We start from the raw sequence: 25594 nt of genomic DNA, 5'->3' as shown, positions 1-25594 counted from the left end.
TTATGACTTTGTAAACGCCCTGCGGTGGGCTGGCGCCCTGCCCGGGGTCTGTTTCCTGCCTTGTGCCCTGTGTTGGCTGGGATTGGCTCCAGCAGACCCCCGTGACCCTGTAGTTAGGATATAGCGGGTTGGATAATGGATGGACTTTGTAAACCACAACGTTATTGATCTCAATATATAAATTTGAATAATAATTGCAATAAATAAACATGGTGCAGTGGTAGCGCAGCTGCCTCGCAGTTAGGAGACCTGGGTTCGCTTCCCGGGTCCTCCCTGCATGGAGTTTGCATGTTCTCCCCATGTCTGCGTGGGTTTCCTCTGACCGTCCAAAGACATGCAGGTTAAGTGCATTGGCAATTCTAAATTATCCCTAGTGTGTGCTTGGTGTGTGTGTGTGTGTGTGTGTGTGTGCACCCTGCCCAGAGTTTGTTTCCTGCCTAGCGCCCTGTGTTGGCAGGGATTGGCTCCAGCAGACCCCCGTGACCCTGTAGTTAGGATATAGCCGGTTGGATAATGGATGGATGGATAAATAAACATATATGTTTTGTTTGTGAAGTGTTTCATCAAAGATGCTTTACGTCAAGGTAAAATTTTGCTTTCGACTTTTTGTTACATTTCTCTCTTTCTGTTTACTTTGGAAGGGATTTTTCTCTCAATAGAAATTTTCTAAATATGACGTGTTTTTCCTTGTAAAGTGAAGTACTTTATCCTGCAAGGGACTATATATTTTCTCAAAAAAAGGCACTATATGAACCATACAATGGATTTTCTTGTACTCTAAAGTATTTTGTCGCATGAATACTCTGTAGTGAGTTTTCTTGCTTTATAAGCACCTCATCAAGGAAGAAAAAGCAGACACATTTTGGTTTCTTTTATAAAGCTCTCTGTCTATAAGAAGACCAAATATATTTTTTTGTATTCTGAATTACTTTCATCATAGAACACATGACAGAAGTTATCACTTTTTAAAATATTTTGTCTTTAGAAGGCACTGTATAAATGTGTAATGTTTTGAATCTTACTGTGGAATACTTTGTCACCAAAGGCACTATATAAATGAGAAATCGGTTTTCCCGTGTCAAGAAGCATTTTGTCATTGGATGCACTATATCAGATATAAAATGTATCATCTGCTGCTGTACAGTGTTTTGTTACATAAGGCTCTGTAATGAGTTGAGCTGCCTACACGTGTTTAACTTTGCAAAGTGCTTTGAAGTGTAAGGCTGGGGTTAGACCTAACACTACGTGACGCATGAGCTTGAGGACACTGCCGCTATGTAAACAGTGTACTGTACTTTCTATAGTGGTGCACGTATTTTAAGTAAATCTGAAGGCAACAGCAACACAGAGCGTAGAGACAGTATGTGATACCTTTCAACGTATCGCATCGTGACGATGGGAAATATGCAACACTTGCATTGCCGATAAAAGAAATGGATGAAGAAAAGCACCATGAATACATCTGCATGTCAGCATTAAAGTTTGATGATTTGCATCACTACATTGAACCATTCATCAAATATTGATCGATCCTGTTGGTCACAAGCTGATAGTAAACAACGACGCTGAAGTCGCGCACCAAATCTTGAACACCCACACCACCCAGATTTTTGCTGCTACTGCAACGTGCTAATTTCTGATGATGTGCTCAGAGGACGCATCAAAAGAACGCTGGGAACGCATGGCAGCCATGATGTGTGCACGTAAGCGTTCTGAGCGTGAAGTATAAACCGGCCGTTTGACAATATATGCATTTTGCAACATTTTTTATTGTATTGTGAAGTGCTTTGCCACGGATGTCTCTATGAATGGTAAAATTCTATATATTTTTTGAATTCAGATTTACTTTTTTTGCAGTTCAGTGCTGTTGTGTAAATGTGTAATGTATTGTGATCACATTGTAAACACAGAAGGCACTATATAAATGAGAAATATGCTTGCCTGTATCAAGAAGCACTTTGTCATGGACGGCAGAACATAAACATGACATCTGTGTGTGTGTTTTGTTTTTTTTTGTTTTTGTTTCTGTTAAAGGCACCAAACTAATACAAAGTGAGTGTTCTTCCTAAAACTGGTTTCCATTAGATAGTACCCTACTACCAGTACATCCATTTACAGCAAAATGTGTTTGTTGACTGTCTTTTGGAGTAATACAACTCTGCTTTAAGCTGCCATATCAATTTAAAGTAAAAACTTATTTTTTTATTTGCTCAGCAAAGTATTTTAAGACGTGAGGCCCTAGATTTAATGTATGCCTTACCAGCCCTGGCAGCACTCTTACAATATTAAAATATAAAAATAAAAAATTGTTTTGTTTCAGCATGGCATAGTGGTAACGGCTTTGGTCTCCAAACCCTGAGATTGTGAGTTCAAATCCCACTACTGACTCAAGTCATGTCACCTGCCTGCGCTCCTATAGGAAAAAACAAAAGAAATGTAGCCAATTGTATCTCAAATGTTGCACAGAGCTTTGAATAAAGGCATCAGCCTAAAAATTAGAAATAATAACAATAATAAAGATTAGTACAGCAGCATTTTCAGGCAGTTGCTTTGAGTTTATTTTTAAGTGAACTCTTCTTCATGTACTTCATTGACAAGTCAAAAGTACAAAGTCACGGAAGACAGAGTTCTGTCTGTGTAATAATACATGCATATTAAAAGGAAAAAATAAAGAATCAGGATGATAAAATATGAAGTTGAGGGAAGGTTCTAATTAATGGATAAGAATGGCCACAAGAATTAAAACTGTTCAGGACCATCACAACTTTTACAGCTTATGTAGGAAGAGCTGCTGTTGTTGTTTGTGTGTTTCTTCTAAGCTGAAAGCCTCTTGATCTAATTTGACATGAACAATGGAAGGGCTGCTCGATACCCGAGAGTCTTCTCTCATGAATCCTTCATATGTGCAGATCAGTGCTGTTGAGCTGTTAAGATAAGCTTCTCAAAGAAATAATAAAAACATGATGCATCACCTTGGGCTTCATATCATACAGTATGCTCTTCATGTCAGTGTTTTATTTTCATTTAGGAAAACTGTGTGAACATGTGCACTAAAATGCAATATAAAATATATATCAGTAAAATGTAATAGTGAGGGAAAAAAAATTTAAATGAAAACAAAGTGTTCGTCTGACGTTACTGAATAAAAGAACAATCATCAAGACAGGAAGTACAAAGTTTGAGGAAAAAATTTAAAAAAAAAAATCAATTGATAATACAGAATTGAAAAGCTCTTCAACTTAATGTATTAATTTCTTAGCTCTCATTAAGAAGCACCTTCAGGCTCATTTGTACTTTTAGCAAGTCAGAGTCATTTCTACTTTTGTTGGGGGAGAACAGGAAAAAAGAAAGAAAAAGGGATCACATATGGATGTTATTTTCTGGAGGGAGAACAGAGATGTGAGTCAGGCCCCTAAAAGTCAACGCCAGTTCCACCCCCGGGGAATTTCTATAAAGAAAGCTTAATTAGGATCTAGCTCTCTGTCCATAAATAATCAGATATTCAAAAGTACATTTTATTTGCTAAGCAAATCAAACCAAATGACTTTTCTTTTTTAATGAGTGATTAATGATCTAAGGAATCGCATTAATAAACATCATAAAATGGAATTACTCACAGCCAACATGGCTAGTCATGAGCAAGTACAACAAAAGGGCAGGACTTTTTATTTTAAATTTGAAGCGCAAAAATAAGTTTGTCAGTAATAATATTTGTTAGTTGGAACTTCTTTGCTATTTCTGGCAGGTATTCTCATCACTGTGCCTTCAACGTGTTAGGCTCTAACTTTGGAAAGGGACAACACTGCACATTTGGAAAAAGAGCTTTATATAAAATTGAATAATTTGAATCAAGAAGAAAAAGTTCTACTGGTAAACAAACAGATCCAGAAATAACCAAAAAAGATGCTAATATAAAATATTATTTTAAAATAATACAGAAAAGCAAAAAGAGACAGAAGGGGTATAACAGTAATTAGAGATATTGAGTTGTGATTATTTCATAAATATATTTATAGACAGAAAAGTGAATGTTGATACATGAATAGACATATAAATTAGAAACCCTCAGACACAGATAGGTAGATAAATAAAAAAAGAACAAAATAAAAATACCTTCTTAAAACATGCAGGCAAGTAATAAGTAAGTAAAATTACTTAAATATAATGTAGGTAAATGGTCAAAGAACAAACAGAATAGATAAAAATAAACACATAGAAAAAACAAAACCAGATAAATGTACAGACAGACTGATAACCGAGTATATGACATAATAATATGGGTAGACTTCAACAATGATAAAGTAATGATTTTGTGGCTCCTTTTCAGAAATTTAGCCTTGTATAAAAAAAAAAAAAAGAACCACATTTGCTTCAGTTGCAAAAAAATGCTGCCTCACACAATTACCCTTTTGTTTAAAATGTATTTATCATTGTTCAAACAACAACTTGCCATCTCACAAATTCTTTTTCTTTTTCCCTTTTTTACTTTAAGTGAATACTCCATTCAGGAGAGACTGAATGAGTTCCTTTGCACACACTCTCCCTTTTTCCATAAAAAACAATAATATTCAGATCGACTTTGTGGGCAGAGTTTTTCAGGCTTGACTAGAAGGCTCCTTCCCTTTTTTTTGTTAAGAGCTTTTCAGGAGGAACAAAGTTGCCAATTGGTCTTCAAAATAAAATAAAAAGAGAGAGAGAGAGAGAGCAGTGGGGGAGATGAAGGCCTGCCCCGTGATGGCGTCTCTCTAAACTACCGTCAACGGGACACTTTGCCAGATACTTTAGGAGATGTCCACACGGCCTACCACTTTGACATCATGAGCGAATGCCAGAACATGATCTCCTTCATTGTTTGGTCTCTCCAGATTCCTTGATGTGAAAATGATTGTTTAGTCACAAAACAATTGTAAGGTGATGCTACTAAATTTGCCCCATGGTAAACATCTGCTTATCTTCCAAAGACACTGTACGGCTTTGCTCCACAAATATTCAATATGTGACAGATTGTCCAATTTTTTTTTTAATAATCATCTTTAAGATCTCATAAGCATAAATGAATGCAGGTGATTAAACAATGTCCTTAATGTTCACTTCATGTAGTCCCTAAGACTGATTCTTAACTTGTGCCTGTGAAACTCTTCTTGTAATGTTAAGCCCATTGAAGGGAAAAGAGCAGATAAAATTACTACCCACCTGATAATGAATGAGATAAGGCAGATATTAACAGTGCAGTAAATGGAAACACTGTGTTTATTGGCAAAAAGACTACAAGTTAGCATTCACTAGCTTATCTGTTGCTCACACAGACTATTGCTGCTTAAGAAAAAAAAAGAAAGATGATACCAGAATCCAACAGTCTTATCTGTCCAGTCACCCAAATCTCTGCTGTTTGTGCAGGTGAAGACTTCAGGATGCATCAGAAAGACTAGGCAGCCAGGAACAGTCGAACACCCATTCATCATGCCCTCATACTTCATCATGATAGATCATGAAATCGTACATACATTTTAGAGAAAGGCAATATACCATGGAAACACTCCTCGTTAAAATGAATGGCACTATATAGTAAAGATTGCAAAACTGTAATTCAGAACTAATAAATAGACTAAACCAAATGGAGGGAAGTAAACAACAAGTCAACAAACAGGCCAATCCTTATAAAACAATTAATTTATGTGTAATAAGTGTTCATTACGCAAGAATGAGCGAGTTTCACCTTTACTCTAATAATGGCATGTATTTTTTTTTAATTTAACACAAATCACTTTTCAGGCTAGAATGTTTGATCAACCCGTTAATGATGGAAGAACGTAAAAAAAAAAAAAAAAATTCTAGGTTGCTGACATTTAGGCTCAATGCTATTTGAAGCCTAATTCTTTAAAATTAACAAACAATTCCTGACTTTAAATGAAAGACCAATAGAAGAGTGTGTGTGTGTGCGAGAGAGAGAAAGAGTGTGAGAGATTTAAACAGTTCCCATAACGGATAGTAATTGAGTTGGATGTACAGGTACTTTTACTAAGTCCTAGACACTCTTAACAACATTGTTTGGCAAATAGTAGTGTACTATCATCCACCGATAAGGGATCTTTTGACTTTAGAAATTTTACACATTGTTAACAGGTTGTGTGTTTATCCGTTCAATCCACTCTTTAAACTGATGTGTGCAATCTATGCAAGGCACTATATGAAAGGTGACTGACATCCACAACAGCAAAGTGGCATTCCGCCAGCGGGAATAGCCATGATTGTCAGACTGCAGCCTTTGTGAAGTATTCAGTCTAATATTTATTATTTCATAACAGTTTTTATTTATATAGTGCCTTTGCCAAGCTCAAAGTGCTTTTATGGATGCTTTATATTTTTATGTAGCATTGCTGCGAATGCTAAGCGAAGATCAAAGCAGTGAAAAATAAGTCTACACTTTTGGCTTTTGGAGCCAATTAGCACCTTAAATACTGTATACACTATTACTGTAGCAGCAGCCGATTATGGAGGCTAACACAGAGACCACAAAAAGGCACAAGCAGTATATGAAATGATCAGTGGCTTGAGAAAAGCCAGTTTTAATATGAAGGGTTAATATGAAGAAGATTTAGAACTGAAAATGGAGAGCTAGAGAAGTATTATGGTATACAAATTCATTTTGAAGACAAACACGTGTGCTCACACATTGTGTATATACAAAATTCATTAAATATGCACACACACAGAGATAAATGCTTTTGTCTATTTTTACAGTACACACTATATACACATGCATACAAATGTATATATGCACACATGCAAATTTAAATATATGCACATATTGTATATTATAGTTGTACATACGCACAAAAGTGGAGGGATAATTTATACATAGTACATACATACACACAAATTTAAATATATGCACATTGCATAGATTATATATGTAAGTAGTTGTACATACACACAAAAGTGAATATATACAAACACACACACAGTATACGCTGTATATACACACACACAATTTCTGCATATACAAACCAAACGTACTCTGTGACACTATGAATGTATTTTTTAAGCAAGCCCACGTATCACATTTTTAATATTGATGAATGAACTCCACAAAACTACCACCTATTAGCAAAGTTAGGCAGGTTAAGGAATTTCACTCCCGTTTCCTTCTCGCAGCAGCATGCAATAATTATTACATACCATTATTGGCACTGGCCACCTTCAGCAGTCGACACAGATGCTACCAAGTGCGTCTCTGCGGATCCACTAGGCAGCCGATTCCCCGCGCAGAGCTGAACCAGCTTCAGTTTACAATCTGATTACACAGCCCCTTATTCTAGCAGCCTTAAACCTTCATGGCAGTTTACCAACATTTTTTCATCACATTTTTTACAGACCAGAAGACTGATAAGCTCTCAGGTAGCCAAGGTTCTTGCAGTCGATCGCTGGCAAACAGCCAACAACTCTCAGCAAAAGTACCTCAAGCTAGGAAGAATGGAGCATGCAGAATTTAACAAACAGTTCAAAATATGAAGGCTTCCGCATACAATCCAAACTACAGAGTCCCCCCTCCACCATATGGGCTTGTAAATCTTTATTTAGATTACAGAAATTAATTACAAAAATAAAAAGCAGATAGCATATGCATAACCCTGACCTACCCTCATTTGCAATGCAATTTTAATGTTTCGTTAGTTACCAGCTACAATATTCCGACTCCACATTATGCGCATTGCTTTTACAGAACTGTGGTAAGAACATAACAATTAACTCCAAATTAATTACTACAACTTCAGCCCATTTAACATCATCTTGCTTGTCAGAAGAAAACATATCATATCAGTAAAAAAATTGTTTCATCAATCCATCCATCCAACCATTGTCTGAACCTGCTGAAAAACTGGACAGGGTTTTAAAAAAAACCCTCTAATTGAGATCAGTTACAGAATTTCAGCCTTTGCAGATGAGGTGAGGAAATTATTGCAGTTTTGATTTGATTAAAAATGCGGAACCTGTATGAGTTTTTTTTTCTCTCCCTCTCCATATAGCTTCAAACAGTTTTAGGTTTCAAAGTCCTTGACAGAAAGATTAACGTTCCAAAAAGCAATTAAAAGGATTATCAGACAGTATGGAGAACAGAAAGTGGAACTGAGTCCCTCAGAGAAAGGGTATTGCTGAAAGCTCCTGGCAGCCTAGGTAGCACTTCAGCTTACTTGATTCTTTATAGCTTCTGGTCAAAAAGATATTTTGCACAGGACGATGGACCACCACAACAGAAAGTTACGGATCCCTGCTGATGTCTTCAAAATGGAGAAAGAAAAAAATGTGCCATTCGGGCTTAGCACAATTACAAGGACAATATCACAAATGATTATGTAATAAGGGGGATACAAAGCTTGACTGGAACTGTGATGAGGCCTTTTAAGACAACCTCACCCATCAGCTAGAAAATGTTTGTCAACATTTAAGAAAGTCAACTTATTCCTTTGATATGTAAATAGAAATCTAATATAATAATAATTTTAATAATATATTTTTGCATTTATATAGCGGTTTTCTCACTACTCAAAGTGCTTAGCAATTGCAGGTTAAGGGCCTTGCTCAAGGGTCCAACAGAGTAAGAGTCCCTTTCGGCATTTTACGGGATTGCCAGTGCAGATCCCTAGCTTCAGAGCCACCACTCCGCCTATATTATATATATATATATGTATAATTTAATTTAACATACAAAAACTATAGTTTACACACACAGAAATACCACAAATAACATTCATTTAATTTAAATACTCATGCACTATACTATACATAATTTTTATTATTGCACAATCACATACATGTTTCTCAGTATGTTTCATACATATACAGAGATAAGAGAAAGTACTATTATATGATCCCACTCAGCAATGAGCGTCATATGGCAAAAGGATTTTGGACATCACATGCTGGTAATTTTTCCAATGACAGTCTCGCAACTGTACATATCCAATTTAAACTACACCGAGTCCGAGAAAATATTAAGAACCTATTACAGAAAAAAAATATGTTCCAGAAATCTATATTCTCTAGAATGAAGAGTCAATGAGTCAACAATTATTTTCCTCTTGCTGTGCTGGTGAGCAGGCGTGTTCAGCTTTAATTGCCACAAATATTTTACTTGGGCACAGCATTTGCACATAAGAATAATCTATAAGAAATTAAAACAGATACAGAACTTTACGAAGGGAATCTGAGGAGATTTGCAAACATAGTGTAGTGCGTCTGTGAATTCATTTAGTAACACGTAAAATAATCAAAAAACAAACTAATACAGACTGGTATAATGACAACTCTATATGCACACCAGAATTTATTTACATCTGCTCGCATGTGTGTAATCCACATACTATAATAAGTGTATAACACATATGTAATAATACAATCAAACACACACACAAATAATCAAAGAGTACTATCAAAACGAATATATTTCAAAAGAATACAGATGAGCATGTGCACTGTAAATTCATCTATGGACATCATCTGTAAGTAAGTATTTGCACATAACATGGATATATGCACTCCCTCACAGCTGAACATGTACAGTCCGATATTTATAAATCTATGGAGTTCTGAATGGATCATGGGGACACGGAATAGAGCAATACAAGATGGGTCGTGAACTCGGGAGCGGATGGGTTCAAATCCCATTTGTACCTTTCATCAGCTTAAGGCCACCCAAGGGAAGGGACGTAAGCCAGCAGGGATTTTTGCACTCATAGAGATCATTGTGGCCAGCAATGAATTTCTAATGCACTGGTAAAACTCCTCATGTGTCCACCGAATGGTGAGAATTAAAAATAAAAAAATTAAAAAGAGAGGGAGAGAGAGAGAGAGAGAGAGAGAGAGAGAGAGAGAGAGAGAGAGAAAGAGAGAGAGAGAGAGAGAGAGAGAGAGAGAGAGAGAAAGGAAAGTGCGCTCATCATGCTGCTTAGAATATACCTCTGTAACAGGACATCAAATAGACATTTGCAAAACTTGTGAGGGGGATTTATTTAAAAAAAAAAAAACCTGCCGTCTTTAGAGAATTGTCTGGCCTTAAGAATGAGAACTGTCATCGAGCAGCTGATGAAGAGAAAAATGTACAGAAGAGATTACAAATATCTTTTATCTTCCTGACAGAAGTCAGAAATATGCTGTTCTAATAGGCTCCAAGAATGAAAAGTTTAGTGTATCTAATTAAAATGTAAACAGTGTAATGAAGACATCAGGATTTTTTTAAGCAAATGTGTCTCTCACTAGGTGCCACTTGGGGTATGATAATTACTGAAGCAGATCTATGAATGCTTATGAATCTTCTACAAGTCCATATTAAAAGCACTGTCGCCAAACCGGGCTTTTTACACTGGGGGATTTACTATTCTAACCAATCCCCAGTAGTCCTCTGCCTGCTTCTCCTTTTTAATGATAAGAAGCAAAGAAGTGGAAGAAAAACACACACACACTCCAACAGAGATTCATGTTGCCTACCTCTTTAACAGCTGTATATTGTTTGACTCTAATGCATGCTACCACTCTTAAAATAAAACTCCACTATTAAAAAAAAAAAAGATAAAATATGTTAAAACATGACCTAAATGATTATATATTTTCACACTGAAAAGGCAAACTAAGTTCCCTGTTGTAAAACAAAATGACCACAGAAGGTACAAGATGTGACATACCAATATATTATTGTCACTTTAATTTCTGAAAGGTAAAAGCCATTACATCATAATTATATAATACTAAGGCACAGTTTACAAAGGTTTACTGCATACATTAATAAATCCCTCGCAAACATCTATGGGCTCTCTTAGGAAGCGTCATCAATTTAATTTGGACCTGATTAAACAGGACTTCATGCTGCAAAGGGTTACAGGCTTTTAAGTGACATAAATCACTGTATTGTTAAGACCAGGTACATTCAAATTGGGTAGCTTTTTAATTCCTTAACAGCTCAAAATAGGAATCGTTGAAAAATGCCTTTCAGTTTGGGTAGATATTTCAACTTTTGATATAAGACGAGAAAATATTTACAGTATATGCTATATACGCATATGTCAGTTTCTATCTATATCTTCATCTATCTTAGTATATTTCAAATTTTGATATAAACACAATATATTTACAGTATATGCTATATATACATATGCTTTATCTCTAGACATATCTAGATATCTATACCTATATACACACACTCACACATACATATACTTAATAAATAAAACACATTTATACAGCATTTTTCCCCATGCTCAAAGTGGTTCACAAATTAGTAACACTCAATACAAATTAACATGACATATTAAACTTCAAATAATACATTAATAAATGAAACACAAAGTTGTGAATTAGAACAAAAAACAGAAAATAGGAATAATAAACTACAAAAAACACAAATACACTTGCATATGCAATATATTCAAGCATATGCACACACACACACACACACACAGGTATATACAAAACATACACATATCTTCAATAATGTGAGTATATGTATTCAATACACAGATATTTTATATGCACACATTACGAGATATATATGTTAGTTTATACTCTGCACATGAACAAGTTATCTTTATTGAAAATGAGTAATTACTGCTATTGCTACATCTAACTCTGTATCTGTTGGCTTCACTTGCAGGTAATAAACATTTGAGTCCGCAATATACAAAAGCATTTAAACCTTTGATATTATGTACAATAGACACCTACATACAGTGTATATCTGATATACAAATAATGTAGACATTAAGTACCTTTAGTGCGTGGACGTCTAATTATAACACTGCAAGTATATTAAACACAGACACAGGCACAGGCACATAATCCATGTAGCCTGGGTGACCAATGTAATACTCGTTTTATTTTTCCAACTATAAAAACAAATATGAAACCAAGTGCTACAGAGCTCATGGCAATGGACACATATGCATTAAAAAAATAAATAAATAAATACATGTCCATGCCTTATGCTGTCAGTCAGAACAAAAAACTGTCTAAGCAGACAGTCTCTGCGTCTAAATGAGATGGTGTGTGTTGGGGGTGGGGGCGAGGTGGGGGGAGTGTCAAGGATTCATGGTCCTTCATCTTTGCAGTAGAGCAAACACGTCTCTCAGTATAGCAACAGACAGCTGCTTCCACTTTCTAATGCGCCCTAACTTAGATCACTGAAAGAATTGTCAGCGCACAGAGAAACACACAAAGATAACATAGCCAGCTGCCATAAGGGAAAAGAGAGAGGGGAAAACAGCACTCACATAAGAAATGGGATTTGTTCTATTTGCATGAGTCTGGCTCCCTTGGGTCCTTCCGTGCTTTTCAAATGGAAAGCACAAAAGACAACACTTAACATATTTGCTTAAAGATGACAACCTTGTGTTGATTTCATTTGAGCCTAGCTTTGTCAAGACTGCAGATATGAGAATGTATAATATCTGTAACAGAGACTGACAAATGTATCCATCAGTACAGTTGAATGATTCATCTGCTTAAACAGCTATTCTGCCTTCCCAGGGGTTTTATCCAATGAGTAAATTTAGTTGCTTGGAAAGTCTCTTTCATGCGCAACATTAAAATGTGATAAATACTGGGATTCTTTTAAATGCATAACATTCCCCTAGGATGACTTAAAAAAAAAAAAAAAGTCTTTAATGTGCCACTTACAAAATAAAGCGCAGTTCAATGAGTAAGTATTCAAAAAGAGCTATCAAATTATTATGTCTGTTTGTCACAACCCAAAAAACAGAAGGGAAAATCTCTTAAATGATTATAATTATCTTCTTCATTATCCTGCTGTCAGGAACTATTAAAATATGAAGCTGAATTAAATAAAATGACACATTATGTACATTACAGATAACATAACTTGCAATGCCAATTAAGCAAACAAAAAAAAAACATTGCAGAAGGTGGAGACACAGCAGAAACTGCAATAAAATGTCATCCCAGAATTAAAATCTTTGCAGAAAAATATGTGCCAAGCCCCCGGTCCGGTTTTGGGGGGGATATTTAAAATAATCTACAAGGTGCTATATGAAACCATATAACACTTTTTCCCCAATTTGCAATAGTAAAAGAGGCCAATTATGAGATATCTCTCACTGCTGAACTGCTTTAGTCCATCACAATATAAAATTAGCTTTAGAAACGTAAATAAGCTAGCAGTTGTGAATCAATGGAGCTAAATCACAAGTCTGACAGTGTAGCTTCTCCTGACAAGGATCTGAATCATCGCTGCATCAAATCAACTTTGTACACATGGCACTGTCTGTAACAGCCAAAGACCTTCATAGTAAAAGACTCCGCAATAAACAGTAAAATACAAAACTGGATATAAAGACCACAACAAAACAGGTAAAATTCAATCAGCACAGTGAAAGAATTCAGTGACGAGCACGTAAGCCTGAACACAGCCGTAGAAACCCACGCTGGACTTCAATACCCATGAATGTATAGCTTACCACCCACACAGTTTAGAATATCTTTAAAAAAAAATAAATAATTCCGCTTTATTTAATTGTGGTAATTCTACTTAAAATTCATTTGTGTCATCCATCATCTAAAAAAAATGTGTTACCAACAAAAGGATGTCATATATATAAGAATAATACTTAATTGGCAAGATCTACCAGTGAGGTTGATATGACAAACCACATAAGAAAAATAGTAAATGACAGAAACTCCATCATGGTCATAACTGAGAAAAAAATTTAAAAATCACTTTGTGTTCAACAGCTAGGCCAAGCCAAATGTGACAGTCTTTAGGTAAGCCAGTCTGTGTGGTTTCAGTTTATCTAAACACTTAATATCAGAAGGTACTACGTTCAAAACGCGCCTTCCTTTCCCAAGTTTCTTATTCCCAATACCATCAAATTAATGTATCAATGTTAACAGTATGTCCAAAATTCACTGCTCTTTTGTATTTATTTTGCACCTCTAATCTACCAACGTGAGAAGGCAGTTAACTAATTTGTCTATTGATCAAGCCACAAGAGTAATTCTACTTTGAAACTCAGATAAACAGTTTAAATTGAGTAATAGTTTTATTCTGTATGTGTGATCCGTTGCCATACCCAAAATGCATATGAAGAAATCGAATGGAGTCCTCGTCACAGCTTATTTTTTACATTTTATTTTAAATGAATCAATACTTATCACAGCCAAACTTCAAGTGCGCAGTATCTCAGGTTGTTACAAAGAAATGAGCCATTTTGCTAAAATTAAATGAAAGGTTTTTTATTTTTACTAATTAAATTCATCTTTAATTTTAATAATAGTAATGTTCATGGCTTAAGTAAAAATGCTTTGTCTTCTATGTTTAAACCAAGAATTGACAGACTCTTACATAGTGCACTTGATGCTGCACTTTTAACGCAATATCTAAAGTGTTTCACAAAACTGAACAGCTTCAATGGAATGAAGAAAATAAATCTATAGCAGAATATTTAAGGAAATTAATTTTTACTAAGTGTATAATCATGCAATTTTGCAATACAAATGAAGGTTTTGCAGGAATCATGGGATGATAAAATATGTTTAAGTAATACAATATCATGGTATAATATGCTATACATAAAAGTGTTGTATAGTGCCATTCGTCCACTTCAATATTTGAGCATAATGTGGTGCCACTAGTAAGAACCGAATCCTATGTTTCACTTCATATCTTTGCTACCGTTTAAAACATAACAGTTTTTCCCTAGTAGAACAAATGCGAGCAAATTGAATAATATGAATATATACATGTTTAAATTTTCACCTGGCTGTGTCCTTTTATTTTTATTCATTATTACCTTCATAACTGCTATTCCTCTGTTTTAGATAACGCAGCCCGTAACATAGGCAGCCTAAGGATTATACAAAATACTTTAAAAAGTAAAAGCAGTATTCACCACAGAAGCAATTTTTGCTCATTAATGTGTTAGAAACTCACTGCTAAAAACCTAATTTCACACACATAATGGCCAGACTGGTCCTCCAGGTTGTGCCATTGGTATCTACAAGCCAGGTGCAATCCAGTCACTCTGAGGTTGCTTCACTTTTCCAGACAAACACAATTTATTTCACTAGGATTTCAGTGATTAACTCTTCATTCATTCTGTGCATAACCAAAGTCTTCAGACCCAACCACTTAAACTCTCTATAATGTTTACGGCTACTGGTATTCACCAGAGGTGCAAATGAATGGGGCAGAAAGCAATATTAATAGGCACACACTGACAATTATGTGTAGTTAACATTTCAAAATACGCCGGCAGCCTGCACATAAATAAGGTCAGCTGAAAGAAAATGAAAGCCAAGCATTTAGCCTGCTATCTTGACTCTGAAATGCTTCCACACGCTTTCCATGCACGTGCATGGCAAACCTGTTAGCTCCACCAGTGTGACCCTGCACATCTAGCTATCAGCCTAAATAGTCCCCTCCGCCCGTCATCCCAGGAGACACACGCCGAGCCAAAAGGCTTTAAAAGGGTGGGGTCAGCGACTGTCATCCCACGTGCCAGCCGCCTTCGTGGCGATGGGGTGGTGCTCACCTTGTGGCTTCAAGGGCTTTACTAGAACTGAGAAAATCATCTGGCAGGTCACTCAGAATGCAGTCACTTGTGAGCATCAGGTTACAGCAGGACTAACAAGTACGCCAGTGCATCCTATTAAAAGTACAGATCTGATTCAAGACGGTCATTGCTGGCATTCAGGGTGAGTGTGTGTGGGGTCTGGTTCAATTCAGATAATAAAGCATTAAATAACTACAACTCTAAGAACCACAAGAAATTTAACAAAAAAGAAAAATTTTATTTACTCTCTCTGTTTCAGTTATCAAGATTCATAGGTCACAATTAAAAAAAATGAATAATACTCACTTTACTAATCATTAACAATTTAGTTCAAATGAACAGCATTCCTTATTTAGCAACTTATTCATCAGCATTATTTTACACCTGCCTGTACTCTTTTAATACTTCACCATATAACAGAGAGGTTTTGAGGTTTCAAAAGTAGCCTGTGTTTTCGTGTCCATGTCTGTTGCCAATAATCTTGCCTGTAATGTGTCCACAGCGATGAAAATGCTACCAATGGGCATCTGCTGAATGATTCCATAATCGACAAGGGTCACCACATGGATTAAGTGTTGAAAATGAGTACGAAACAAGGGTTTCCTCTTTAGTAGCCTGGCAAGTGACTTTGTTTTCAAAACCTTCTACCATCATCGGTTCTGCAGCTTTAGATATACAGAGGAGATGATGAAATGATTATCTTAATTATATTAAAATAAAAGGTCACCAAAGAATCACTATGCTTAAGTAAAAACTTTGTATGTATGGAAAAATATAGTAACACTTTTAAGGTTTACATTAACAGTATGCGACTTAATTCAACACTGGCGACGGTGCTGTGTAGCTGTGACTCAAAAGGTGCTGCTCTCTCTGCCTGGTAGCTTTTATTTTACTTTGCAATTGGTTTCAGCATAAAATATTGTTTGTTGCATACAGATATTCTCATGCATACACATCTCTATATTGAGATATAGAGTATATCACATATGTACATATACATACACACAAAGATAAATATTTAACATACCAACATGTGCAACCATGATACACATGGAGCATTTAAATATACACACACACACTTTAATTTCATAACAGACCTCCTAATATAATCAGACTGATTTAAAAAAAAAAATCCAACCAATTTAATGTACTAGTGGACCTCTTACAACAATGCTTATATTCATTTTTCACAATAAAAACACACTTTAGTGTCAGTCTCATTAATTTTCTTGAAAGACCTCCATACACACTCTACACGTGCCAATATACAGTACATATATACACACACATATGCACAAATAGATGTATACTGGACACCCACACAGCATACAGTACAGTGCCACACAATGTACATTATAGATACTGTCATACTGAATATGATACGTACATAATTATACACACATTGCATTGACACATACTTATTTATCTGGAAATGCGAAAATATGTTCAATTACATCAACCGATACAAATACACACTCCTTACACATTCACTTTGCATAACATGGAAAGTTATCATGCATGCACATCCTTGCACATATATAGTGTACACACTCTAAATGCCTTAGAAATGTTCATATATTTATGATGTATATCATATACAGATGTGTGTACATGCACAAACACTTGCCCTACTGCATTTTATAAATACTCGGTTATGCAAAAATTTTAAAATCAAAAATAACGCTTTTACAAAATACATTTATACAAGCAAATGCTGGAGCTCAGATTCCACTTCAATCGGACCAAACTGTATAAATGAAATACTTTGTTTATTACACACATTCAGGTACATGCATAAATGGTGTCCAAAATTGATTATGTACACACACACAAAATTAAACAACTTGTTTTAGTAGGCTTACAAACAGTTATCAAGGAAACAGTTGCCCGAAAGCCTTGCAAGTTTAAATATTTTTTCCCTGCCGAAGGTCTTTGCATTGCAAATCAAATATAAAGTTCAAAGTAAACGACCTCCATCAACCATAAAGTTAGCTCCCCTACATTAGCGCTAACACTGCACTAATCAGATGGTTTTCATAAAAATGTTGCGGTAATTAACATTTTTTACATCGTACGTCATTTATCACAAACTCTCAGCGGCAGTCGTCCACGCCAGACAGACATAATGTAACTTTGCTGTCAGGAGAGAATTTATGTGTGACTTGCCATGCACACTTATCAAGAGCAGCTTTTTATACTGGAGGAGCACTTGAAATGAAGTATGTAGGAAGTAAAATTAAAGAATGGCGTTTAATAGGACTGCTTGTGTCTGAAATGGGAAAGGGGGACGAAAACGGATCCTAATTAAAAGAAACGTTAAAAGTTTTATTGGAATAGAAGAGCCAGCAAGGAAACTTGATACAGTCAATCAGATCACGTGCTTTCAAACCCAAAAATGGGCCACAAAACCGAAGTGTACTTGGGACAAGTTACCACGCAAAATATCCTCCCCCTTATGTCAATATTTGGGCAGATAACGCTGTCTGATCGGTGGATGGCATGTCCATTTCAAGGCCGTATATCGAGAGCATCTTCAACAAAACAGGCAGGTAGACCTTTTTATACAAATGACCACGTATAGCGGGTTTTATTCTGTGCAGTGTGGACACCAGACACACACACACACACACACACAAATACAGAGGGTGAGTATGAGAGAGAGAGGGGGAGAGAGACAGCCGCCGGCAATACATGCTAATAAGGATGCCGATTTCATGAAACATTAAGGTAACGAGTTTACCGCTGATTACTCATTTTGGTGAAAACCAAAACACCCAACTTTCCATCTGCGAGATCATTCCTTTGAATAGCTCCAAAGAGATAACACAGATAATCAATGAATTTTCCTAAACCGCTTTAGGAACTAATCGAATCAGATCTTAACAAGGCCAGTGCGCTTCTACGGGATGATTAATTCGATTAGCCTTTTACGGACTCGTCATTTACAGTATAAGAACTGAACAAATGGGTTGGTAGCAGTTAAGCCTAACGCGTTAGTATGCAGATGTGTTTTATCCTTATGTACATTCAGCAGTAGAACTTATCATCTACTTTAAGTGGCCAAAGAAAACTCTCGCTAAATACGTGTCTCTTTACATTTTAATCACACATCATCAAGAAATTAAATATCCTTTCATGGTATGTACACTTCTGCCTAATCAAATCCTAGTTTACTTTTCAGTTTCATTTAGTCCAATTACGCACTTCACTCATTCTATTTTTTTTATTCTGGCACGACTATTAATAAGCGACCCTAAAAATTATTTAAAAAAAAAAAAAAAACATTTTCACCATCAAATATCCAGCTCTTAGCACTCTCTGCTGCCCCCGATTTAAAATTTATAAATGCGAAATCCTCCTCATCAGAAGCAAGCAGCCCAATCTGCTCTGAATATATATTAGAGCTTTAACATGAGAACAGGGAAATCTCCCATCTGGTAATCACATTCCCCAGAGCAGCTCAGGGAGAAGGGCTCTGCTCTCATTCCTAAAACATTCCCCCCTGCAAATTATGTGCATCTAAAACAAACATCTACACCAAGGGTCCTTTTGACTCCATCTGATTCAAAATGCACCAAAAAAAAAAAAAAAGAAAGAAAGAAATGCAATCAAATCAGTTATTTATCATTTGTTATGCAAGATGAGAAAGTGGATTTGCAGCTGTATTAGAAAACAGCAGCGCATCGTGATTGTCTTTTTATCAGTACAACTTATTTTAGATGCAAACTAGAAGCGCCCGTGCTTTTCGTGCGCGCTTTCCTAAAGCAGACAATACAACTAAAGAATTGGTTGGAAAAAAAATAATACATCTGCAGAAACAATATCAAAACCACACAGAATGTGCTGTAAAAAAAAAAAAAACGTTTTTAATGCAACTTCAGAAATTATGCACTATTTTGCGTATACAACCAATGGAAATACACGAGGGGGAGCACAGTTCACAATCAAAATTTCACATGCAATAAGCAATAGTGTGACCCCAACGTATCCACCCCCCCTCCCCAACCTCCACGAGGTCAGAACGATAGCCTCCAGTTGTGTTTCTGATTTCTGGTACCAAATTGTCCACAACCGATCCTAATACACCCTAAAAACATGTGTCAAGCAGTTCTACTGAAGACATGTAAATTTCACTTAACTTTTTCGAAGATATCGATTTCATTATTCAAAGAAAACATTTAAATATGCCAAAAGGAAATTGTATACACTATGAGAAATACAATGACATTCAAAACTACTAATAACTGATTCAAGAAAGAGCAATGTTCCAAACATTGGACACTTTGTAACGTATACAATGAAGCTCGGGGCAAAGCGTGCTTTATTCATTGCAAGTATTATAAATAAAAATAACAGAAATGGAAGAGATCTGAAAATTTGACATACCATAAACACTGGTGCTACTGATCATTTCTTGCTGCAATAACAAAAAAAGCTGAATCGGAATTTTCTCAAGCAGGAATTCCAAAGGTTGCTTTTCATTAAAGCCACTTTTCCTCTCAGCTATCAGATTTCACTGCCTTGAAACGTGGGCCCTTTTCGTCAGGTATTCATTTAACCTACATGCATATAATTAAGGGGAAAGCAACATCAACAAAAGCGATCTTGGGTAACAAGTGAAAGAAAAGCAAGAGAGAGAGAGAGAATGAGAGGGGGGAAAGGGGGAAAAATACAAGCACATGACCAAAGAATGCAATGCAAGTCCATGTCAATTTTCTCTCGCTCCCGCAGAAACTAGCAAGAGCTCCAGGGAGGGCAGTAATAGGATCGGAGGATTGCACATGCCATTAAAAATATAAATTTGTGAAGCACTGCAACAACCCACATCACACGTCCACCCCTGTAAACTATCAGAATAAATCAACAATACATAAAGAAATGTGCATTCAGTTTCAAATTTTCTCACTCTGTTGACCCAATGACATTTTTTATTCTAGTTAATACTGCTGCAGTGATTAAGTGATCACAACTTTTTCCTTTTTACACCCCCCCCCCACCAGAAATAGGTGGCCACCAATTTCAATTATTTCAACTTCCCCACTTCGCTGAATCAGAGTTACTTTGCCCCCCCCCCAGTTGTGTGTTATTATTAAATAGCACTCACATCCTAAAGACGAAAGAGGTGGGAGGGAAGGGGGGGTCTCCTTTTTTTAGGCACGACTAACTCCTAATCCTCACAAGACTTTCTAATTTGAAATTTAATAATAATAAATAAATAAATAAGTTGCAAAAATAATAGTGTGTGGTTTTTGGTTTCTAGTACATTTTTTTACAGCCACTATCATGTTTTGTGGTTCCTGGACGGCGCTTATGAAGGGTATTTTTCCCCCCCAGATAAAGCGGTCGATCTTCCGTGGCATCGCTCCGGTATTTAAAAAAAAAATGCCTAGATCAAAGATATCCACATGCAAACTCTTACCTGAATGTGCGGCAAGGCAGCCCTGGATGTTAGAATAACATCGATCCGATGTGTTTGCTGATGAATGGGTACTCGGGTTAAGTGAGGATGCCTGCGATTTGAAATCATTCCAAGTTTCTGAAGGGAAGACTGACTACAGCCTCTGCCATGTTGGAATTTCAAACCCAAAACAGCTGCTCCGGAGAAGCTAGCACGCCACCCAAGTGCGCATGCGCCGAAGCCGCGGAGCCAATTTCAAATCACTTTTTTTTTTTCTTTTTTTTTTTTTTTTTTTTTTTTTTTTTTTTCAGTCCCCGGCAAGATTTATTCAAGCAGCCTTCGGCGCAGAGCTGCTTGACTTTCGAGTGGCTTTCTATTTGCGCAGCAGTTTTGTGCGATTCTGAGCGGACACGTTTGTTAATCTGCCAGTCGATGACTTTCTTGATTCCCGATTTTTTTTTCCATGGTGTACAAACATTTACACATTTTTGTGCTGTTCACCGCTGTCTAGTTAATCATTAGTTTTGACTAGAGTAACACTTCATTTTTACCGTTTCTTTAACATTTTTTTTTTGCATACTGCTCTTAATACGCTTTCTAATTCCTTTGTGCAGAAAGTCTCAGATCCCAGTTCAGAACTTTCCGGAACCCTCGACTAGTTAAAAAAAAAATGATGCAAATAGCACGTTTATACTACACTGGTTAGTTCATCCTTTCATTCACTACCTACCTCCTACTGATCGGACGGGATTTGAACCGAGGGTTGTGAGGCAGTACCACTTACCACCGTGCGACCTCTCCGGAAAGTTTTCAATTCAGAACATGATCGGACCGTTTATTTCACTAACTCCAAATGTCTCTTCCCAAACCCTGCAACGCTTCTGCCCCTTGACAGGTAAGAGAAGATTCTTGTACATCCATGCGACACGGTTTGAATTGCTACTTACCAGCAGCCGGTGCGGGCGTTGCCCGTGTAAGTAATTTTAGGGCAGAACTATCTAACTTAAATTAATATAATTTAATACATTTCATAGCTCAGAAATCCAGGAAAAGGCACTCCCCTCTAAAGTCACTGTAGCGTTCAAATTTTGGCTTGTAGAGAAGTCTAGTTTCTCTTCCTGGGAAAGTGGAATATGTGTGCCACATTTTGTTGAGATTGGGCCAAGAGTTTGAAAATGTATAAAGAACAAACACCCATGGAGCTTTAATTAGATTTTTTGGCTTATGCCTCTATCCAAGGTGATTTACAACATCTGAGTGACACAACTGATCCCATTTCGTTTGCTTTTCTTTCCAGTTGGAACACAGGCAGGTGCAGTGACTTGCTCACGGTCACATAGTGTTAGCAGCAGGATTTGAATCCACACCCACAGGGTTTGAGGTCCAAATCTTTAACTGCTAAGCCACACTGTCCATATTGTTAAGAATCCTAACAAAAAAAAAACTTGACCCATTCACACTCCCTTCCCCTTTTTCAGTCATTATTTATCTAAATTCAGTAAAGGGTCCAACATCCTTCAAGCGGGCTACTTGCTATCTTAATAATAATAATAATTCATTGCATTTATATAGCGCTTTTCTCACTGCTCAAAGCACTCAGCAATTGCAGGTTAAGGGCCTTGCTCAAGGGACCAACAGAGCAGAGTCCCTATTGGCATTTACGGGATTTGAACTGGCAACCTTCCGATTACCAGTGCAGATCCCTAGCCTCAGAGCCACCACAGTCAAAGACTTATACAGTGGCACACCCCATGTGCTGGGCACTACAAGTGTGCAGAATAATTAATTTTAACTCAAAATTTGATGTGAACTTAGGTTTGTAAAATTTGACTTGCTTGTATGGAATGTCATTTGCTTTTAATAAATTCAATAAAATGCTTAAAAAATGTAACTCAAAAGAAACATATTTCTTTTCAGTCAGAATTATTTATTTACTTTCCAAGTGTTGCTCAATGCAAGTCTTTTATTTGTTTCATATTTTTTCAGTCCTTGAATTTCATAGATGAATTCTTAAAAATTAATGCAAAATATTCACAATATAATGTAATAAACTAGCATATCTAGCAAATTTAAGCAAATAACTGCATTGTGAAACAATAATTATTAACATAAAATGTGAACATGTCATGACATATATATTTTGTTGTTTATTTATGCATTCAATTACTGCTTCATGTATTAATTTTATTGACACCTCACACGACATGGAATATGACTTAAAATGAAAACTGTCATTTTCACTCGTCAAAGCCAAGAGGGCGGGCTCCAGTGGGAAATGCGTTTTGATTGGAGGATTACCGGTAGGGTGCACATAGATCTTCAGCCATCCAGTGCTATATTTACAGCAGAGAGATCAGATGCAGACTCCTGTTGGTGAGTTCGACACATCTTGAATTAAAGTAGTGTCTTTGGGCATTAATTCTCTTAAGTTTTTCTTGTACTTGTGTCCACCAAGGACACGCACAGTCATGACTTTGAAAAAGCAGGGTGCTTCTTAGGAATCTCGTGGCTTATCAATATGTGCAAAGTTGCGACCCTTTTCTCAATGATTCACCAATCAAAAAAAAAAAACATTCTCTCTGGAGCCCACCCTCTCAACTTTGATGGGTAAAATAGACATATGTCATGGTGCATGTGGTGTCACTGAAATAAATACATAAAGAAATAAGCAACAAAAAGCTTTTCATGACACTTTTTATTATTTATGCCCAGATACCATTGTGTTTTTATTTATTTATTGTCATATTTCACAATGCATTCATTATTTCCATATATATATATATATATATATATATATATATAATATATACTGCTTTGGGCTGGCGCCATGCCCGGGGTTTGGTCCTGCCTTGCGCCCTGTGTTGGCTGGAATTGGCTCCAGCAGACCCCCGTGACCCTGTAGTTAGGATATAGCGGATTGGATAATGGATGGATGGATGGATATATATATATATATATATATATATATATATATAGATATATATATATATAGATATATATATATATATATAGATATATATATATATAGATATATAAGATTGATAGATAGATATAAAATATATATATATATATATATATATATATATATATAATTTTGTCTGAAATATCCCTCCATACCTGCATGTGCACTAGCTTTGTTATCTGCCTTGTTGACATTATAGGTTCAGGCTTCCCAAAACTCTAGGATGGAAACTGGATATCTGGAAAATGAATTATAATTATTTTTTCATTGTTAATAAAATACAATGCATAAAATAAATAATATAAACTAGTAGTAATGTGTTCTATGGTGGGCTGACATCATCCTGCTTTGTACCCACAGTGTCCTGAGACATGTTGTAGATCCCAAATACCCTTTATTTGAAATTGAGGATTTAGAATTTTAATGCATAATAATAATAATAATAATAATGGGTGCTATGGTGAATCACTGTGTAGAGCTGTTGCCTCACAAACTGGGTTTGAATCCCGGTCACTTTCTGTGTGATGTTTGCATGTTTTCTTTCTGTCTACATGGAGTGTACCCTATAAAGGGCCGTGGGCCTGGGCATGAGAGTGGCCTGCAGTAGCCTGATTCTTCTTCCAGTGTTTGTCCTGCATTATCATCTGATGTTGCTGGGTTAATCACCAGCTCAGCTCCCTATCACTCTAAACAATATTAGATGCTTTCAGAAAATGGACTGAAAGATTGTAAAAATAATGCTCTTTCAGGAGCCACTTTTTCAAGTTCACTCTTAAAAATGAAGGAGCCAAAGAGGTTCTTAACAGTAATGCCATGCCATTTTTTGTTCCCAGAGGAAATATTCTTATGAATGTTCCAGAAAGAATATTTATTTATTTAGATTCTGAACAGGTTCTATAAATGATCATAAATAGATAACAGATTTGTGAATTACCAATGGGTTCATCATTTTAATTGCTGCATATATTAGCAGATTCAAGTTCAGGTTTTCTTGATCTCTTACTATCCTGCTAGGTAGCCTACTATATATTAAAATTTTCTGTTTTGTCCACATATCAGGAACATTTTTCAAAGCCCAAGGAACCAATTTTATATGCAAAGAAACATTCCCAGAATAAAAGGATTCTTTGTCAAGCAATGGATCTGCAAGAAAGCACACAACCCTGTAGAGTGTGATATTAGAACTGATATTTTTAAGATTGTTCATGGCTGCTTATATTATTACAAATTTTTCATGCTGACCTATTCCGTTAATGTTAAATGGTGATGTTGGAGATAATGATTTTGGTGAAGCTGGTAGCTGGTGATGGTTGTCATCATCATCTTCATCATTATTCAAGACACTAGCGCAGAGCAATGGTTAGAACGTTTTCCTTCCTGCTCAGAGTCCAGGGTTCAAAACTCCGCTCCATCACTGTGTAAATTGTGAATAACTTCCACATGTCACATTTTTTCTCCCGTTATTTCAAACAGTACCTGGTGATTCAGAATTGGCCCCTCGTAAACTGGGTGTGAGCGGCACGGTGGCGCAGTGGTAGAGCTGCTGCCTCGCAGTAAGGAGTTCAGGGTTCACATCCCAGGTTCTCCCTGCATGATGTTTGTATGTTCTCCCAATGACTGCGTGGGTTTTCTCTGGGTGCTCCGGTTTCCTCCCACATTCCTAAAACATGAAAGTAA

General features: G+C 36.3%; 1 protein-coding gene across 1 annotated transcript in view; it reads right to left on the bottom strand.

The window, feature by feature from the left end:
• The window catches only part of fign (fidgetin), a 198595-nt gene extending 177361 nt beyond the window's left edge, over nt 1-21234 (bottom strand). Inside the window, exons 1-2 of the mRNA XM_028806391.2 lie at nt 20977-21234; nt 19944-20116 (exon numbers count right to left, since the gene is read on the bottom strand). Of these exons, the coding sequence (XP_028662224.1) occupies nt 19944-19968 (25 nt within the window). The 5' untranslated portion in view covers nt 19969-20116; nt 20977-21234. The remainder of the gene's footprint in view (nt 1-19943; nt 20117-20976) is intronic.
• Between the last annotated feature and the right edge of the window lie 4360 nt (nt 21235-25594).

Source organism: Erpetoichthys calabaricus, chromosome 8, assembly GCF_900747795.2.
Source record: "Erpetoichthys calabaricus chromosome 8, fErpCal1.3, whole genome shotgun sequence".
Classification (NCBI taxonomy): domain Eukaryota; kingdom Metazoa; phylum Chordata; class Cladistia; order Polypteriformes; family Polypteridae; genus Erpetoichthys; species Erpetoichthys calabaricus.
Note: the sequence above shows the minus strand (reverse complement) of the source record. Positions and strands in the feature narration are given on the sequence as shown.